Below are 19,159 nucleotides of genomic sequence, written 5' to 3'. Positions count from 1 at the left end.
GGAGGACGCCATATGCCCCAGGAGCCTCTGGAAAAGTTTTAGAGGGACCACTGTGCCTGGCTTGAAGGAAGCGAGGCAGTCCAGCACCGACTGAGCACGCTCGCATGTGAGACGTGCTGTCATTGAGACTGAGTCTAACTCCAACCCGAGAAAAGAGATGCTCTGAACCGGAGTGAGCTTGCTCTTTTCCCAGTTGACCTGAAGCCCTAAGCGGCTGAGGTGCCGGAGCACCTGGTCTCTGTGTGTGCATAGTAACTCTCGAGAGTGTGCTAGGATGAGCCAGTCGTCGAGGTAGATGAGAAATGCGGATGCCGGCTACTCGTAGCGGGGCAAGGGCCGCCTCTGCGACTTTCGTAAAGACACGAGGGGTCAGAGACAGGCCGAAGGGGAGGACTTTGTACTGGAACGCCTGGCCGTCGAACGCGAACCGGAAGAAGGGTCGGTGTTGTGGCAGAATTGAGACGTGGAAGTACGCGTCCTTCAGGTCTACCGCTGCGAACCAATCTAGATGCTGAACGCCAGCCAGAATATTTCTCTGCGTGAGCATTTTGAACGGGAGTTTTAACAAGGCCCGATTGAAAACTCGCAAGTCCAGGATTGGTCGTAAGCCGCCGCCTTTCTTGGGTACAATGAAGTAAGGGCTGTAGAAACCCTTCCTCATTTCGGTTGGAGGGACGGGCTCTACTGCGCCCTTGGCTAAGAGGGTCGTGATTTCCGTGGATACCCCTGAAGGGGGGCGGGAGCCGGGCAAACTGAATTGCGTAACCGAGTCGAATGGTCCAGTGCAGCCAGCGTGATGCGTTGGGAAGCGAAAGCCACGCTTCCCAGCTCTACGCTAGGGGCACCAAAGGGACGAGTATTTTGGACGTACCCAGCGGGGCCTCGCAGCGGGGCGGAACAGGTAATGCAGCGTCGGGCGGCTTCGTTGCGGCCTGAGGCTGAGGTGCTGAGAATAGACTCAAAGCACTTACCTTGCTCCGCGCACCCAGCAGGGGGAGGGTTCGTGACTGAGGAGGAGGTCTGATGCTGGCGTCCTCTGGACTCGTCTGAACCGGCCGGCCAGGGGACAGTCGTGGGCAGGCGGAAGGCGGGATCGCCGCGTCCGGTGTACCAGGACTGTCGTAATCTGAAAGCAGATTGCCGTGAGAACGGCATTTGCGGGCCAGGTGACCCAGGGGCAAAGGAAATAGCTCTATTATTGAGAATGTGGAAAATGTGAAAACAAAGGATTCCCTCCCGGCCCTCCACCGGGGAACGGAGAGGTCTTACCACCTCCGGAGCTAACGTCTCGGTCTCTGGGTCGGAAAGTCTCAGGAGCGCCTGGGAGCCTTCCGGGTCCTCGAGGGTGAGACGAGGGGGCGTCCTCTTTCTGCGGGGAGCTCAACGCGGGGCTGAGAGCTAGGCCCGCTCTCGTTCATTGAGGCGGAGCACCACTTCCTTTCTTCCTTGGAAGCCGCAGGAGGACGCCCTCGGCAAGCAGACAGGGCATGGCCCCTGGCGGCAGGTTTGCGGCGGGGCAGGACGTGTGACCTGGCCTCCGTCTGTTTCTTCACCACTGAGGACTGCTGGGTGGAGTCGTCAGGTGGTGTCGCCGAATGGAGCTGGGAGACTGGAGAGTTTTGAGAAAGCGATGCTGTCATGGCTATGTTTTCATACTGAAAACATAGACCATTCATAAAAAACGCTGCCTGCGTGTTTCGCAACCCAGGTACGCCAGGCGGTTTTTATGACCGTCAGAGGTGGGGAGAAATCACCGCCTCCAAAAACTACACAGGGGCAGAAAGGCATCTTCAGAAAGACGCGTCCTGAAAAGGACGTTCTACGCCGCTGTGTTTGCTCTTTTAGAGAAACTTACTCTTTTAAGGAAAATAACTCTTTTAATATACACAGTGTGTATGTGTGTCTGCGCTGTCGAAGCGCTCAGGGGCAACAATGCACGCCGTGCAAAGTGAAGGAGAAAGCCGCTGTTGTGCGCCGTCAAGATCCAACAGCATGCAGATCGTCAGAGGAAACAAGAACGTTAGTGGTGTGTATGACTCGCAGCAACTGCAGACAGACCATCGGCTCCGAAGAAATTTTCTGAATTAACTCCCGTATTTGCCCCGCTTAAATACCCGTATGTCCGGGGGCGGGGTATGCAAATACTGACTGCCAACTCCCATTGGCCCTTTTCAATAGATCAGAGGTAAATATCGGCACTCAAGAGAGACCCCTAGTGTCGCTTCTCCGACACAACATGGAGAGAGCGACAGAAGGGGAACTAAGTGTTTATAATGTCATAAAAAGCCACAGTACCTGTGATTTGTGTGAAAGTGAATAAAACACAGAGTTGTTGTAGCACGTCTAGTGTTAATTTCTCAAGTAAACTGCAGCGAAATATAGAATTCGGCACGTAAAACTCAGTTTGCAAAAATGTAGTTATATTAATGTTCATGAGACTAGGTTGAACCTAACCTAAACTTTGACTTTCAGGTATAAAGTGTAATAGTGCGGTCTTATCTATTTTTGTTTAAGCCGTCTATGTCAACTTGTAGCTCAATCAATGGTGTGAGTTTAAGGCAGGATCTGTTTGTTCAACCAATGGAGATAAGGGCTGGAGGAGGCAGTAATCGAGTTTGGGAAGCCTATTTGGAAACAATCAGTATTCTTGCAATTATTTGTGTTTTAGCAAAAATTACACTCTTAACTTTCCATTGGAACAACAGAAAACAAAAAAATCATACTTTTTTCTACCTCTAGTTATCTCAAACTCTTCAGAAAGAGTAGGCTGACAGTTTGGGTGTTTATTTATCTAGCTAAATGAGCACAGACACAACCAAGGATATTTCCCATATATTTAATCTCTCCTCACTTCTTAAATTTACTTTGCCAAATAATCCAGGAGACAGGAGTTTATGTTCATCAAGGAGGCAGTAATTAGAGAAGTGCTGTAACACAAAGTTGCAAATTGCTTATTGAAGCACAAGTAGAGACGAAGGTGAGAGACAGTGGTGAACAAGAATTAATTTAGAATTCTATTATTATTATTATTATTATTTAGTAGGGAATAAAGAAGACAGTTTTTGTATTAGTTGGAATAGGTCAAGTGCTCGTGAAAGAGATGCGTCTTTAGGTGTTTCTTGAAGGTGGCTAAAGAATCAGTAGCTTGGGTGGGGTTTGGAAGGTCATTCCACCAGTGAGGAATGGATGAAGTGAAAGTCTGGGAAAGTGATTTTGTGGCTCTGTGAGATGGAACCTTAAGGCTCCACTCACCTGCTGATCTTAAGCTTCTGAACGGGCACATAGACCTGAAGTAGCGAGTGTAGTGAAGTAGGAGGTGCGGAGCCAGTGGTTGTTCTGTAGGCAAGCATCAATGCCTTGAATTTGATGTGAGCAACCATTGGCAAACAGTGCAGTTTGATGAAAAGAGGTGTGACGTGCGCTCACTTGGGCCCTTTAAAGACCAATCATGCCACTGCGTTGCAGAGGTTTGACTGTACATGCAGGAAGGTCTGCCAGAAGAGCATTGCAGTAATCCGGTCTAGCTATAACAAGAGCCTGGACAAGGAGTTGTGTAGCATGCTCAGATAGGAAGGGTCTGATCTTTCATATGTTAAACAGTGCAAATCTGCGTGATCCAAGTCACATTTATTGTCATTGCAACAATGCAACATTTATCACTACATTTATGGGTTTTGAGTATGACAAAATATATGAATTATATTCATTTGAATATTCAGTTTGGATGTAATATATACATTTATATACATAAATGATATGGTTATTTATATTTTATTTACACAAATTTATGATGTCATCATACTCAAAACCTCTGCAAAAAAGGCTTGAAATCTGTGCAACACAAGTTGTTGTCTGCTTTTGATTACATTTCAGTCAAGTGAAGCGAACTTCTAAAAAGATCCCTGCTCAGTGTTTAGTGAACACTGTGTAGGCCGTAGGCACTATGTGAACTGGAGTTTTACCTGATGTAAAAAATAAAAAAAAAAAAGAGCAGAAAGGCATGTGTCATTAAATGCTTTATCTTTTTCTGTGTGCTCAAGGGTAACTTAAAAAAAGCAATATGCTACTATGCTATTGGCTTTTACAGCACTCAAATACACAGGATTAAAACATGAATAAAAAAAAAGAAAACTGAGATGAAACTGAACAGATCACAGCTGAGTCGGTGCAAAAATGAAATATGTGAGGAGTCATTTGTTATAGCTAAGGGGACACACATTTGCCATTTTACTATACCCCAATTAAATGCAGCGCTGCTAAAATGAGTGTATTATTTTAGCATCCCTTTATGAAGGAAAGAACCAATTATGGCTTTTATAGATATGCAAAACCCTAAAACTATAACTCTATTTGATCAAAATAAATAAAATACATACCTTCTACCTTATAAATAAATTAAAATAAATTAAGTGATCAACTATTAAATTAAGAAACAAAGACTTGATACTTCTTGGTGCACTCAGTAATTGTTTCCTAATTAAAAAAGTTTAAACCCCAAATATCATGAATTGTAATTTTGCAATATATGTGGGAAATCATGAGCACTCACATTAAAATGAAGACTCCAGTCATATCAGTAACCTTAAAAAAGCTGTTTTATTCTACATGGAGAGGGTCCACACATGGGGAATCACATGACCAACTGAATACTACTCACTTAATCTCAGTAACCATCCTGATATTTGACAACATTAAAACATTACCCGTTTACATGCTCAGCGGGTCTCCTCGATGGTTTGACTTTCAGCACACAACTGAATAACACCGGCTGCATGACTATGATAACTGATTACTGCAAGTGTTAGATTAACATACAGGTGCGAAGGGACTTCAACATTTCTAAATTGCACAAATAAAAAATAAGAGTACAATGATGCCTAGATTTACTTTTATATTTAATTTAATTACTTAGAAGGTTTACCTGCAAAGTAGCACCAAACATCACAAGCAGCCTTAAGAATGGACACAGAGTAGCCCTATAACACTTTTCCTTGAGCAGAATATAGCACTACAGATCGCTAAATTTGTTCAAAGGGGAAAGCGAGATAGAAATAGCGCACTCGTGTGCATGGTTGCCAGATTGCACAAAATAAGTATAACATTAGGCAGAATATTTCCAATTTGCGCAAGTATAAATCTCAAACTGGGGGTGTTGCATCTCTTATCTGGCAACCCTGAGCACGTTAAATGCTTGTTTAACGTCCCAGTGCAAGTTAACTGAAATATCCAATGAAAAATAAAAACGGTTTTACGATAAATGAGCTGCGGGGCACATTAAACTATGTGGAGGGCCTGATCCGGCCCGTGGGACGTATGTTGCCCATGTCTGCTCTAGGTGTAAGTCCAAGATGACACAAAGACAAATGTTACTGAGTGCACCTTTAAGTGAAAATATCACTAATAATAAACAATCAATAATAAAACCGGTGGTCGTAATGCTTCTTGATGCGGCAATATTTTGATTTTGAAAACAAAACCAAAGCGGGTTGATGGTTACAGTGGGTGCGACGGCACTGCAGTGGATGGAGACAGAGATCGTTGAATAAAAGTCTTGAATTTTGGTCTTTTCTTCACAGAAAGCAATCTGAAGATTTGGATAGCCGCTAACAAATGTATGGATTAATTTTATTGTTGTTTTAACACACAGCAAAATCTGTGTACACAAAATAACACTATCAGAGGGTTTTTCTCGGAATTTCCAAGTGTCTCATGGGGTCCACTCCGAATAGAGTTATTTTAACACTTTGAAAGTGTCTCATGGGGTCCACTCTGAATAGTGTTATTTTAACACTTTGAAAGTGTCTCATGGGGTCCACTCCCAATAGAGTTATTTTAACACTTTGATCGTGTCTCATGGGGTCCACTCCCAATAGAGTTATTTTAACACTTTGAAAGTGTCTCATGGGGTCCACTCCCAATAGAGTTATTTTAACACTTTGAAAGTGTCTCATGGGGTCCACTCCCAATAGAGTTATTTTAACACTATGCAAGTGTCTCATGGGGTCCACTCCCAATAGAGTTATTTTAATACTTTGCAAGTGTCTCATGGGGTCCACTCTGAATGGAGTTATTTTAACACTTTGAAAGTGTCTCATGGGGTCCACTCCGAATAGAGTTATTTTAACACTTTGAAAGTGTCTCATGGGGTCCACTCCGAATAGAGTTATTTTAACACTTTGAAAGTGTCTCATGGGGTCCACTCCGAATAGAGTTATTGTAACACTTTGAAAGTGTCTCATGTGGTCCACTCCGAATAGAGTTATTTTAACACTTTGAAAGTGTCTCATGGGGTCCACTCCGAATAGAGTTATTTTAACAATTTGAAAGTGTCTCATGGGGTCCACTCCAAATAGAGTTATTTTAACACTTTGAAAGTGTCTCATGGGGTCCATTCTGAATAGAGTTATTTTAACACTTTGAAAGTGTCTCATGGGGTCCACTCCCAATAGAGTTATTTTAACACTTTGAAAGTGTCTCATGGGGTCCACTCCAAATAGAGTTATTTTAACACTTTGTAAGTGTCTCATGGGGTCCATTCTGAATAGAGTTATTTTAACACTTTAAAAGTGTCTCATGGGGTCCACTCCGAATAGAATTATTTTAACACTTTGAAAGTGTCTCATGGGGTCCACTCCGAATAGAGTTATTTTAACTCTTTGAAAGTGTCTCATGGGGTCCACTCCAAATAGAGCTATTGTAACACTTTGAAAGTGTCTCATGGGTTCCATACCTAATAGAGTTATTTTAACACTTTAAAAGTGTCTCATGGGGTCCACTCTGAATAGAGTTATTTTAACTCTTTGAAAGTGTCTCATGGGGTCCACTCCCAATAGAGTTATTGTAACACTTTGAAAGTGTCTCATGGGGTCCACTCCGAATAGAGTTTGTGTCAGGGCGGAGGGCAGGGCCGGGTCGTGATTATACACACCCGGTCCCTTATCAGGCTAATTAAGCCTCTGAGAGGAATAAAGGCCGATTTCTTATGGTGGTGCGACAAGAGAGAGCTCATTTACGGACATGTCCGTCATGTTTGTGTGTTTGTCTTTTGTTTAAGATAATCATTAAAATATTGTTTATATCGCCAGGCCGGTTCTTGCCTCCTCATTTCCATTGAACTGCTTTATACACACATGACAAACATGTCCGTACAAGAGCTCTCTCTCATAGCACCACCGTCCGCAGTCAGCCTTTATCCCTCTCAGAGGCTTAATTAGCCTGATAAGGGACCGGGTGTGTATAATCACGACCCGGCCCCGCCCTCCACCCTGTCACAGAGTTGTGGTTGATGGCACATTGACACTGTAATCGAGTTCACATTTAACACTCAACACTTACCAGTGTAAAATATTTGTTATACTATTGTGGGTTTTGCAAAACCTTAAAAAACCTCATCCCCAAAAAGGAATGAGACACATTAAACATACATCAAAGAGAATACAAAGAAAAAAAATAATTCTCTGAAATTCTACTGCATTCCATCAGCATTACTGCACTATAAATGAATAAAGACTCACATTTTTAGTGAATGGATCTTGAAGATGGAAAGAGTCATGATTCCCAGTACATAATTGGTACATATGATGGTGGAATCCACCTTTAAAAGATTAAAAACTATAGTTGGTACATCATAAGTTTCAGGTGCTGATTTGATATTTTTAAGAACAGATGTTTAAGAATGTGGCAATAATTTCTTACCAATGTGATTCAGTCGTCTTTGTTTCTGTTAGCGTTCTAGTTCTGTCATACTTCATGAAGATTTCGTCATCCTTTGGATTAGCCTTGAACAGTTGAACAGTATCAACCATCTGCAAGAATGACATGATACAGTATTATGATAACAGAAAAGAAATATTTGGCATTCTGAACAAGGCATTTTTAATAGATGTTCTACTACAGTGTTGTGATAAAAGAAAGCTACTTAATCCTAGCTCTTATATCAAGTATTACACTATAGAACATGATCTACACTCATATCAGCTCTAACAGAATATCTTGAAACATTAGCATACCTCATATCTCTAGAGCAGATACCACTTTTCTTGCATGCAATAAACAAAACAAAATTACATACAAATCATAGATATACACATCGCTGGAATTTTCCAAACATTCCGTTATGGTCAGATATGTCAGTTTGTTTGTACAGCAAGGTCAAACTCACCTGGCACATCTATACGCTGTCAAATAAACAAATTATGTTACATTAAACTCAATTCTAAGAGCAAAATAAAAAATTATACTTAAAAAATAACTATTTTTCCCACTAGTTCTATATTCAAGGTTACATGCTGTTTCATCCATAATTTGATGCATGGTAAAACCATTAACAATTCATATGTCTAATCTAGTTATGCAAGAGCTGATCTGAAATCTGAGCTAGTCATTTATATCTATGAAGGGATCTAACAGATCTGAATCCATATACAGTATATGTTCCATATTAAGTTAAGTAACGCAGCCCAGGTTGTCACGTGTCAGATTTGCAAAGATAGCATAGATTATAGGCTATTATGACATACAGTATGTGCCTTTCTTGGAACTGCAGAGGATTACTTAATCACAAAAAATGATCTTCCTAAATCCATACATGCCAAGAACTGCAAGGAATTTAATATATGCAGTATAATGTGAAATAATTGCAGAATACTTTTCAGTGCATGTAATACCTATAGCCTATTCACAGATATGAATCTGAAAGAGAAGGTTAGAAAAATGCTATTACAGTAATACATATATTGCCTAAATGAATGCAGTATGCAGGGAAATTGAATTATTTTGCTAAATTAAAAGTCTTTCAGAGCGCAGTGCTAATATTTTAAAGAGCATTGCCCTTATTTTGGAGAAAAGTGTAAAATCAGTTGTCAAAAACTTATTAGAGTGTTTAGCCAAGAACACCTCCATTCTTCCATTCCAAATAAAGTGAGTTCACATCCTTGTGGCAAACTGCAGCTCAAGTGAAGTGTGTGTTACAGTAACACAGGCTCATATGAGAGCACCTCTGACACTGCTATGCTATAGATCCATCTTTAGATTACAGTATCATCACACCAGCTGTGCCACAGTGCTCTGCAGTAAATGGTCAATAGATCTTTGACACCATCATTGCAGGAAAGATAGAGAAGAAATAAACCTGGTTGTAATTCTATAAATCCACACAAGTTTATATTAAACCTGAGTTTAATATACTTAACGTTTTATAAAGTTAACTTTGATGTTTTAACTGAAAGTTAAAAACAGGATTGGTTGGTTGGATGGATGGATGGATGGATGGATGGATGGATGGATGGATGGATGGATGGATGGATGGATGGATGGATGGATGGATGGATGGATGGATGGATGGATGGATGGATGGATGGATGGATGGATGGATGGATGGATGGATGGATGGATGGATAGATAGATAGATAGATAGATAGATAGATAGATAGATAGATAGATAGATAGATAGATAGATAGGCTGATTTCTTATTCTTGCTTTACCTTTACATTTGCTTTTGCATTAACTGACATCCCTTGTAGGTTCTCAGTACTCTGTGTGAAAGTTTAGCTTTTACGTAAATATAACATACATGTAGAATGCATATAGTATTTCAAACAAGCAGGGACGGTTAGGGTAAGGTGCAGGAGTAGGGGTTGGTGTAGGGTGTCTGTGGGACTCTAAATAAACATAATAAACACATTGCATTGATGCCCCTATACTATATATGTTAGGATCCCTTGTTGTCTGCCCCGTGTTTTCTGTTTCACATGTCACTTATCACGTTCCATGTCACGTTTTCCTTGTTGTCCGCCCCGTGTTTCACTGTCCTTGTAAGAAACTACATTTCCCATGTTTCCCGGGCCCTCATCACTGCCTGCACTGTGTTATTGTCCGCACCTGTTTGTTATTTTGTCATCTTCGTGTCTGTCTATTTAAACCCTGTTGTTTCCCCTCTCCATTGTCGATCGTTGTCGTTTCATGTTCGCTATTCATGTTCCTCAGATTTATTCGTGTTCGTTCGAGGTTTCCTTGCCCTTTGTGGATGTTTCCCCAACCTGTGTAGCCCCTTACTGTTCTTCCGTGTTTTAGTTTATTTTCCCATCGTGGACTTTTCTTTTGTTCCTGTGTTTGTTTATTTTGTCTATGCTTGTCAATAAAAGCCGCGTTTGGATCCGAACCTCCCGTCTGCCTTCTCCTGACTTCCCACACCATAACAATATAGTATATTTATAATGTATTGTAGTATTTAATTAGGTGTAAGTAACACTTTGCTCTTAGTGCAAAGGGGATTCTTTTTGTTGCTATTTACAATAAGCAACAGAATTCTCTGCCTTCTATATTTATGTTATACGTATAAGCTGCACAGTGTAAGACACGGGTAAGAAATCAGCTAACAGAGGCCAAATAAATAGTTTATAATTCTAAACAAGTCCGTAACCATGTTTTCTGGAGATTTTTTTTTTTTTGACTTTTCATAGTTACTACAATATTACTATAGTAAAATTATAATATAATCAAATATATATATATATATATATATATATATATATATATATATATATATATATATATATATATATATATATATATATATATATATTACCATAGTTTTTGTTTTCCTGTATTACCACTATGGTTTCACAATGAATATCATAAAAATATGGTGACTGTATTAAAACCATGGAAAATGTATTGCGAGGGCATGCAAAACTATTTCAGAAACAAAATTCCCGCCCTGTCCTCTAAGGGGCTCCGTACCATCCTTATAGCCCAAGAAATAAAAGAAACAGTTAATTGAACACTTTTTGACCTTGACAGTATGCTTTAATAGTGGGGAATGTTGTCACACTCTATGTGGTAAGAAGTCACAATGGTACCTGACAGAATGTTTAATAGTAAAACTGTTATGAAACACACATTTTTGAAACAGCAAAAATTTTAAAGGTAACACATACAAAAATATCAAAGCATTATTTTAACATTTTAACAATCTGGATTATATATATATATATTTGAATCATTATAATTAATACATTGAATGCATTTATAATGTGATACTTTCCCTCAACGTAATGAAAATATACACAAATATGACCCGAGAATACAGTAACATTTTCCTTCATTATATAGTTGCCTAAATGTATGCCAGTGTGTTTGTTTTTTTGTTCAGAATGTAGAAGATATTGGAATTTCAAAGGAGGATTGAAATAACAAAAATTATTCTACTTAAGAGGATTTTGAACTACACTGAAAACAGTGTTAACCTAAAAATGTGTCTAAATTAACTGGTTAAATTCAAGTCAAATATATTATTTAACATCATTGAGATCAGGTAGAAATAGTTTACAGTGTAGGTGTTTTAATCCAGCATACAACATTTCTGCTAGAGAAAACACACATATGTGTACTTGGACTTTTGGCTAATAAAACATACAGTTACTGAGATACAGTATTTGGGACAACCTTGTGACAACTAGTGCCGGTCTCCACTATATACACCAGAGATTAAAGCAATGTCCCCAGAGTTTATTATAGTGAATAGTTATAGATGTGTTTAGAATTCATCATATTATGACTCATATGGCTGAGCTGTCATATTAGTTAACGAGGATCCTGTGCTGAGTTTGAACAGTGAAAATCCTCAGTGTACTTATCACGTCGCTGGAGAGTCCCGGGCTGGACATTAAGGGTTATGTAATGCAGATGCACATTCATTTATTCTGTTGCATGGCATGACTTAAACCGATTTAAGAGGCCTCTGAGCTGTGTCAGACCAGTGCAGTGTGCATCATTTAGCTGCGCTCAGCATTTCACATCACAGGCACATTTCTGCAGTGTGGCAACAAGCGCTGTCCAGACGTCACCTCTGCAGGGATTCACCCTCACTGAGAGAGAGAGAGCTGTTAGTTTCTTTATCTCTCACTTGCTGTCCCTTTTTCTTAGCCCTATATTGCAAAGCTAACTTGACCGCCTTGAATATTCATGGGACACATGTAGATACATATTCTTTATAACACTATTTATTTTGTTGCTAAATTTAAATATGTATATAAACATGATATGTATTTAATATTGTCTATATGTAATTAAATATATAGATTAAACAGACGGAAAATAGCAAAGAAAAAAATATGACCTACATATGTAAACTAGGACTGTTAATACACTTTCTTTTAATGTTAAAAACAATGGTGACACTACATAATAAGGTGGCATTCATTAATATAAGCAGGGATGGATTACCGACCGGGACAATGAGGCCAGTGCCCAGGGGCCCTTGACTACCAGTCTAGTTTGGTGATCCCCTGCACAAAAACCCTTTTGGGAATTAACAACGAACATGAATGTGTTAACATTAGTGACAAACAATTAATTATTGTATTTTGATTCATTATATTAACCAAGACTAACAATTGCTCTAGAAATCATTATTCATTGGTTGTTTATTATACCTAATGCATTAATCTTAATGAATATAACCTTAATGTTACCAAAACAACAAAATAAATATGACAACAACTAGTTTGTCAGATGAGAGGACAGTGAAAAAATACAGGAAATATTATTATTTTTTTTACCACATTTTGATTAATGTATAAAACATCCCAAAAGCCATTCTAACACTTAAACACCCTATGCAATTTAATGACTATTGCAGGCCTAGATGGAATCTACAGAATTTTCTTTTCCCTATCAAAAGCTACACTTTGATGCTGCGCTTGATTTAGCGCTTTGGGAACGTCTTTTAGGAGTGTCCAGCTGTGAATATGTGTGCAACACGTCAATGAAATTGACTGGAATTTATAGCCTCTGCTGGTGACATCATCATCGGTACCAGGGGCTATAAATAGATGTGCCACAGGTGCATCGTCAGGTATTTTTGTTTGAAGAGCAGTCCTGGGGCATCCTCAGTGCGGCAATGAAGCGCAGCATCTCCTTCCGCTTTTTCAGGGAACAAGGGTTACAGTTAAGTAACCCGAGATGTTCCCTATCAAAAGCTACACTTCGATGCTGCACTTGATTTAGCACTTTGGGAACAAGAATACCCATGCCGCCACACTGCGGATGTCTGGACCCCTTACGGTTGTGTAGTTTGTGCTCAAAAGAACGCGAGAGGTCTCAGACATGAGCTTGTGATGTTGACTCAAGGACGTAAGAGCCCGGAGTGGCATAAACATCCAAACTATAAAATCTTATGAATGTATGTGGAGAGGACCAGCCTGCTGCATTGCAAACATGCTGTAGAGGGACACCTCCAGTCAATGCTTTAGAGGAAGTGACCCCCCCGGTACCTACTGACGAAGCTTGACCATGCCTCATAGGCCAGGGCAATAGCATCCCTCACCCAATGTGACATTTTTTGTTATTGTTTGTCATGACAAACGAATAGTTGCCCTGATTTACGCCACTGGCTAGTGCGGAGAGACCATCAGGACTTTCTCTTTCTGGAGATAATGGTCCTGAGGTCTTGCTTTGGAGGCTGCTGAGGGAGCACGAAGGCGACGAACCAGTCCCCAGTCCTTACGAGGGGGAGCGCGATCCACCACACTTTGTTTCTGAGCCTAGAGGTGGTTTCTGAACGTAGAGGTGGTCCTGCATGGCTTTGTGGGGAGAGTAGGTCTTTTTAATGACGATGCCGAGCCAGGCGAGAGATAACCCGCGACTGTCTCTTCTACCTGCGGCATCATCGAATACCCCCGTGCCTCAGCAACCCACGATGGTCGAATATGTCGATGTCGAAGGCACAAAGATACGGGAAGTATAAGATTTCCCCCATGAACGAGAAAGCTCATCATGGAAGTCATCAACAAAGGGAATGGACCCTTCCCTTGGCCACCAGACAGAAATCTGTCCTCTAATTTAGAGCGTTTGGGGGTCTCTTGTTCATGTGTCTAACTGTAATCTGGCCACCGCACGAGTAACTACCATGAGTAATTCCTCAACCGCTTTAATATCATATGAGGAATGCTCAGAGGTAGGTAGCTCAAAGTCTGCGGACTCAAGAGATTCAACGTCCCCCTCATGAACTGAAGAGGCGCCAGGTCGCGCTTCGAGATCATGAGAAGGACCTGTTGGATCTGGAGAGAGAGCGAGCGATAGGGACGGACCTGTCTCTCTCTCCTCAGCGAGATCCATATGAGAGCCCCACGATGGAAGGGTGGGCGCTGGCTCTCGGAAGTAAGCGAGACGAGTGCGAAGCATTTTCACTGTAAACAGCTCACAATGCTCTCGCAATGCTCTCGCAATGCTCTCACCACCCCGCCCCAACGCAAGAGCAGCATGCTCTTCCCCCAAACACACAAAACAAACCATGGTGTAAACACGGAAACTCACACCGTTTGCCTTGCTCATTGCTTTTGAAAAAAAAGGTTTTCTGCACACTGCCTAACAAATCTAACTCCTATCAGAGGAAAGTAGAAAGTTTGACAAGCTTGAGAAGCACAACACACACAGAATGGTCTGAAGACAAAAGACCTGACGATGCACCTGTGGCGCATCTATTTATAGCCCCTGGTACCAGCGCATCCTGATGATGGTACCAGCAGAGGCTATAAATTCCAGTCAATTTCATTGACGTGTTGCACACATATTCACAGCTGGTCACTCCTAAAAGACGTTCCCAAAGCAGCATCTCTTTCCGCTTTTTCAGGGAACAAGGGTTACTATTATGTAACCCGAGACGTTTGTGGGGAAAATTTGCAGAATTTATTTAAATTAAATTCAAATACAGGTATTTTCGGCTTTTGCCCATCTGCTGAAACTGATTGAATAAATCATATATTTTGTTATTTTTATTATATTTGCTTGACTTCAACAGCTGTGGTAAAGTATAAAGGAACCGTAATGCACTCAACAATCCTGGAACTACTTAAAGGAACATTCCGGGTATAATCGACAGCATTTGTGGCATAGTGTTGATTACCATACAAAAATATAGATATATATTTTGACTCATCCCTTCACTAAAAAAAGCTAAATCGAGGTGTCACGATTCCCTTGTTGTCTGCCCTGGGTTTCACTTGTCCTTGTCCTTGTCAAAAACTACACTTCCAATGATCCCCGGCCCTCATCACTGCCAGCCCTGTGTCATTGTGCTCACCTGATTGTAGTTTGTCATCATCATGTCTCCAGTGTATATAAACCCTGTTTGTTCTCCATTCCCTTGTCGATCGTCGATGTATATGGATGCTTGTTTTGCCGGTTTCCCTGTGTATGTTCTCTGTGTTTTTGTTTCTTATGTTTACATTTTTGTTATCCCCTCGTGGATGTTTTGTTTGTTCCCAGTGTTTTGTTTTATTCTGTGTTTTCTTGTTTATTTAATAAAAGAACCTGCAATTAGATCCTCACCCCTCGTCTGCCTTCCTGCTCATCGTAACAGAACGATCAACCAACAATGGATCTAGCAGGGTTCCTCACGGAGCTGACACAGGCGGACTTGTCTGTCCGGGAGTTCTCCCACTTCTTTGTCAGCATGGCCAGTTACACCGGTTGGGATGACCACACTTTGAAGGTGGCGTACCGGTTCAGTGTACCCAAACACCGATGGTGGGAACTACCGGAGACCGGAGACTACACTTGGCAAGAATAAGTGGGACTCATCGTAGAGGAATTTGCTGCCGGGGAGCCACCTCTCCTGATCCCGGCAACCGCCTCTGGGCTTTCCTCTCCAGCCACAGTGAGTGAACCAACCCCCACACCTGCCATGGTCAACGAACCAGCGCTGCCAACTTCATCCGCCCGGAGGAGGAGGAGAAGAGGAAAGGCCTCTGCTCTCCAGCCTCTGCCAATCACGGTCAACCAGCCAATGCCTGCAGCCCTGAACGTCAGTGAGCCAGTGACTGTAGCCTCGAACGTCAGTGAGCCAGTGCCTGTAGCCTCGAACGTCAGTGAGCCAGCGCCTGTAGCCTTGAACGTCAGTGAGCCAGCGCCTGTAGCCTCGAACGTCAGTGAGCCAGCGCCTGTAGCCTCGAACGTCAGTGAGCCAGCGCCTGTAGCCTTGAACGTCAGTGAGCCAGTGCCTGTAGCCTCGAACGTCCCAGAGCCAGCACCTGTAGCCATGACCGTCCAAGAGCCAACGCATCTCGAGCCTCCCAGGGCTCCGCCTCCCGAGTCTCTCGAGCCTCCCAGGGCTCCGCCTCCCGAGCCTCTCGAGCCTTCCAGGGCTCCGCCTCCCGAGCCTCTCGAGCCTCCCAGGGCTCTGCCTCTTGAGCCTCCCAGGGCTCAGCCTCTCGAGCCTTCCAGGGCTCCGCCTCCCAGGGCTCCGCCTCTTGAGCCTCTCCAGCCTCCCAGGGCTCTGCCTCTCGAGCCTCCCTGGGCTCCGCCTCTCGAGCCTCCCAGGGCTCCGCCTCCCGAGCCTCTCGATCCTTCCAGGGCTCCGCCTCCCGAGCCTCTTGAGCCTTCCAAGGCTCCGCCTCCCGAGCCTCTCGAGCCTTCCAGGGCTCCGCCTCCCGAGCCTCTCGATTCTCCCAGGGCTCCGCCTCTTGAGCCTCCCAGTGCTCAGCCTCTCGAGCCTTCCAGGGCTCCGCCTCCCAGGGCTCCGCCTCTTGAGCCTCTCCAGCCTCCCAGGGCTCTGCCTCTCAAGCCTCCCTGGGCTCCGCCTCCCGAGTCTCCTAGGGCTCCGCCTCTCGAGCACCTTGAGCCTCTCGAGCCTACTACAGCGCCATCTCCCTCGGCTCCGCCTCCAGAGCCTCCTATGGCTCTGCCTCCAGAGCCTCCTACGGTGCCATCTCCCTCGGCTCCGCCTCCAGAGCCTCCTACGGCTCCACCTCCCTCGGCTCTGCCTCCAGAGCCTCCTATGACTCCGCCTCCAGAGCCTTCCAGGTCTTCACCTCTAGAGCCTCCTACGGCGCTACCTCCCTCGGCTCCGCCTCCAGAGCCTTCCAGGTCTCCGCCTACCGAGCCTCACTCTGCTCTGCCTCCTGAGCCTCCCATGGCTCCGCCCCCTGGGCCTTCCAGGGCTCCGCCTCTAAAGCCTCCTACGGCGCCGCCTTCCTCGGCTCCACCTCCTGAGCCTTCCAGGGCTCCGCCTCTAAAGCCTCCTATGGCACCACCTTCCTCGGCTCTGCCTACTGAGCCTCCAGGGCTTTCCATGGTTCCGCCTCCCTTGGCTCTGCTTCCTAGGCCTTCCTCGGCTCTGCCTCCTGAGCCTCCAGGGCCTCCCTCAGCTCCGCCTCCTGAGCCTCCAGAACCTCCCTCAGCTCCGCCTCCTGAGCCTCCAGGGCCTCCCTCAGCTCTGCCTCCTGAGCCTCCAGAACCTCCCTCAGCTCCACCTCCTGAGCCTCCAGAGCCTCCCTCAGCTCCGCCTCCGGAGCCTTCTACGATGTGGTCTCCTGAGCAGTCCACGGCCTCCCAGGCCTCCTGAACCTGTCTTTGCTCTGTGGCCAGCTCCCAGGCCACCTGATCCAGTCCTCTTGTGGCCACCTTGGACTGCCTGTCTGCCCCCTGTGCCTCCTTGGACTGCCTGTCTGCCCCCTGTGGCCCCTTGGACCACCTTCTTGCCCCCTGTCCCTCCTTGGACCACCTTCTTGACCCCTGTGCCTCCTTGGACTGCCTGTCTGCCCCCCGTGCCTCCTTGGACTGCCTGTCTGCTCTCTGTGCCCCCTTGGACTGCCTGTCTTGTGCCCCTTTGGACTGTCTGTTTGCCCCTTGTGCTCCCTTGGTCTGTCTGTTTGCCCATTGTGCTCCCTTGGTCTGTCTGTTTGCTCCCCCCCCCCTCACTCCTTGGACGATTTTTGTTTTTTTTGAGTATTCCCTTTGTGTTTTTTCTGAGGAGCGTCTGGAAGCCGCTCCTTTGAGGGGGGGTTATGTCACGATTCCCTTGCTGTCTGCCCTGGGTTTCACTTGTCCTTGTCAAAAACTACAATTCCCATGATCCCCGGCCCTCATCACTGCCAGCCCTGTGTCATTGTGCTCACCTGATTGTTGGTTGTCATCATCATGTCTCCAGTGTATATCCCTGTTTGTTCTCCATTCCCTTGTCGATCGTCGATGTATATGGATGCTTGTTTTGCCAGTTTCCCTGTATATGTTCTCTGTGTTTCTTATGTTTACATTTTTGTTATCCCCGCGTGGATGTTTTGTTTGTTCCCAGTGTTTTGTTTTATTCTGTGTTTTCTTGTTTATTTAATAAAAGAACCTGCAATTAGATCCTCGCCCCTCGTCTGCCTTCCTGCTCATCGTAACATGAGGTTACAATGAGGCACTTGCAATGGAAGTCAATGGGGCCAATTTTTGAAGGGTTTAAAAGCAGAAATGTGAAGCTTATAATTTTATAAAAGCACTTACATTCATTTTTCTGTTAAAACTTGTGTATTACTTGAGCTGGAAAGTTGTTTAAATCATAATTTTTACAGTCATTTTAGGGTTTTAAGGTTTGTTTGCATTACATTGTTATGGCAATTAAGTTGTAAAATTGGCTATAACTTTACACAGAAAAGGTTAATAAGTGATTTTATCACTCTAAAATCATGATAACTTTTGAAACAATGGGTATTTTAACATTTACCGATTGGCCCCATTCACTTCCATTGTAAGTGCCTCACTGTAACCCAGATTAATTGTAAAATATATTTTTGTGGTAATCAGAATTATTCCACAAATGCTGATAATTGATCTTAACTTCTATTGAACCCGGAATATTCATTTCATAGCCTTGGATTTATTGAACTTTAATCAACACCTTGGAATGTCAGCTGAAAACATCAAATTAGCAACTTGTTATTTGCACTATATATAAATGTAATTAATATTACTGTTATTTTTATTTATTTATTTTATTGTATTTGTCAGTTGATTTGTAAGAAATAACCTAATAAATGAATATTCAGTATGTCAATGTAATTCACTCATACTTATTCTGTTTGAACCCTTTTCCTTGATCTGTTACTCATAATCCCAGCTGGTATCATTCATCCAAAAACTGTATGCTTAAGCGCACAGCATTATAGCAAAAGCATTTGTTTATTTTCCTCTGAGCTGAGCATGTGCCATCTGTTGCCTTTGCAGGATGACAGCATCTTAAAGGAGTTTGATATCAGCGATCATGTGAAAGAAGGCTTTGAGAAAGCAGATCCATCACAGTTTCAGCTGCTCAAGGTGTTGGGACAGGGCTCGTATGGAAAGGTAAGCTTCAAACTGGGATTGTCACAATACATGAAAATGTCACTAATACCAGTA

General features: G+C 43.3%; 1 protein-coding gene across 1 annotated transcript in view; it reads left to right on the top strand.

Annotated features, from left to right (window-relative positions):
• LOC127661064 (ribosomal protein S6 kinase alpha-2) overlaps positions 1-19,159 on the top strand; it is a 96,449-nt gene that overhangs the window by 8,215 nt on the left and 69,075 nt on the right. Inside the window, exon 2 of the mRNA XM_052151621.1 lies at positions 18,989-19,105. Coding sequence (XP_052007581.1) covers positions 18,989-19,105 — 117 coding nt within the window. The remainder of the gene's footprint in view (positions 1-18,988; positions 19,106-19,159) is intronic.

The sequence above is a fragment of the Xyrauchen texanus genome, chromosome 20 (genome assembly GCF_025860055.1).
Source record: "Xyrauchen texanus isolate HMW12.3.18 chromosome 20, RBS_HiC_50CHRs, whole genome shotgun sequence".
Lineage (NCBI taxonomy): Eukaryota > Metazoa > Chordata > Actinopteri > Cypriniformes > Catostomidae > Xyrauchen > Xyrauchen texanus.
This window is presented reverse-complemented; position numbering and strand designations above follow the sequence as displayed.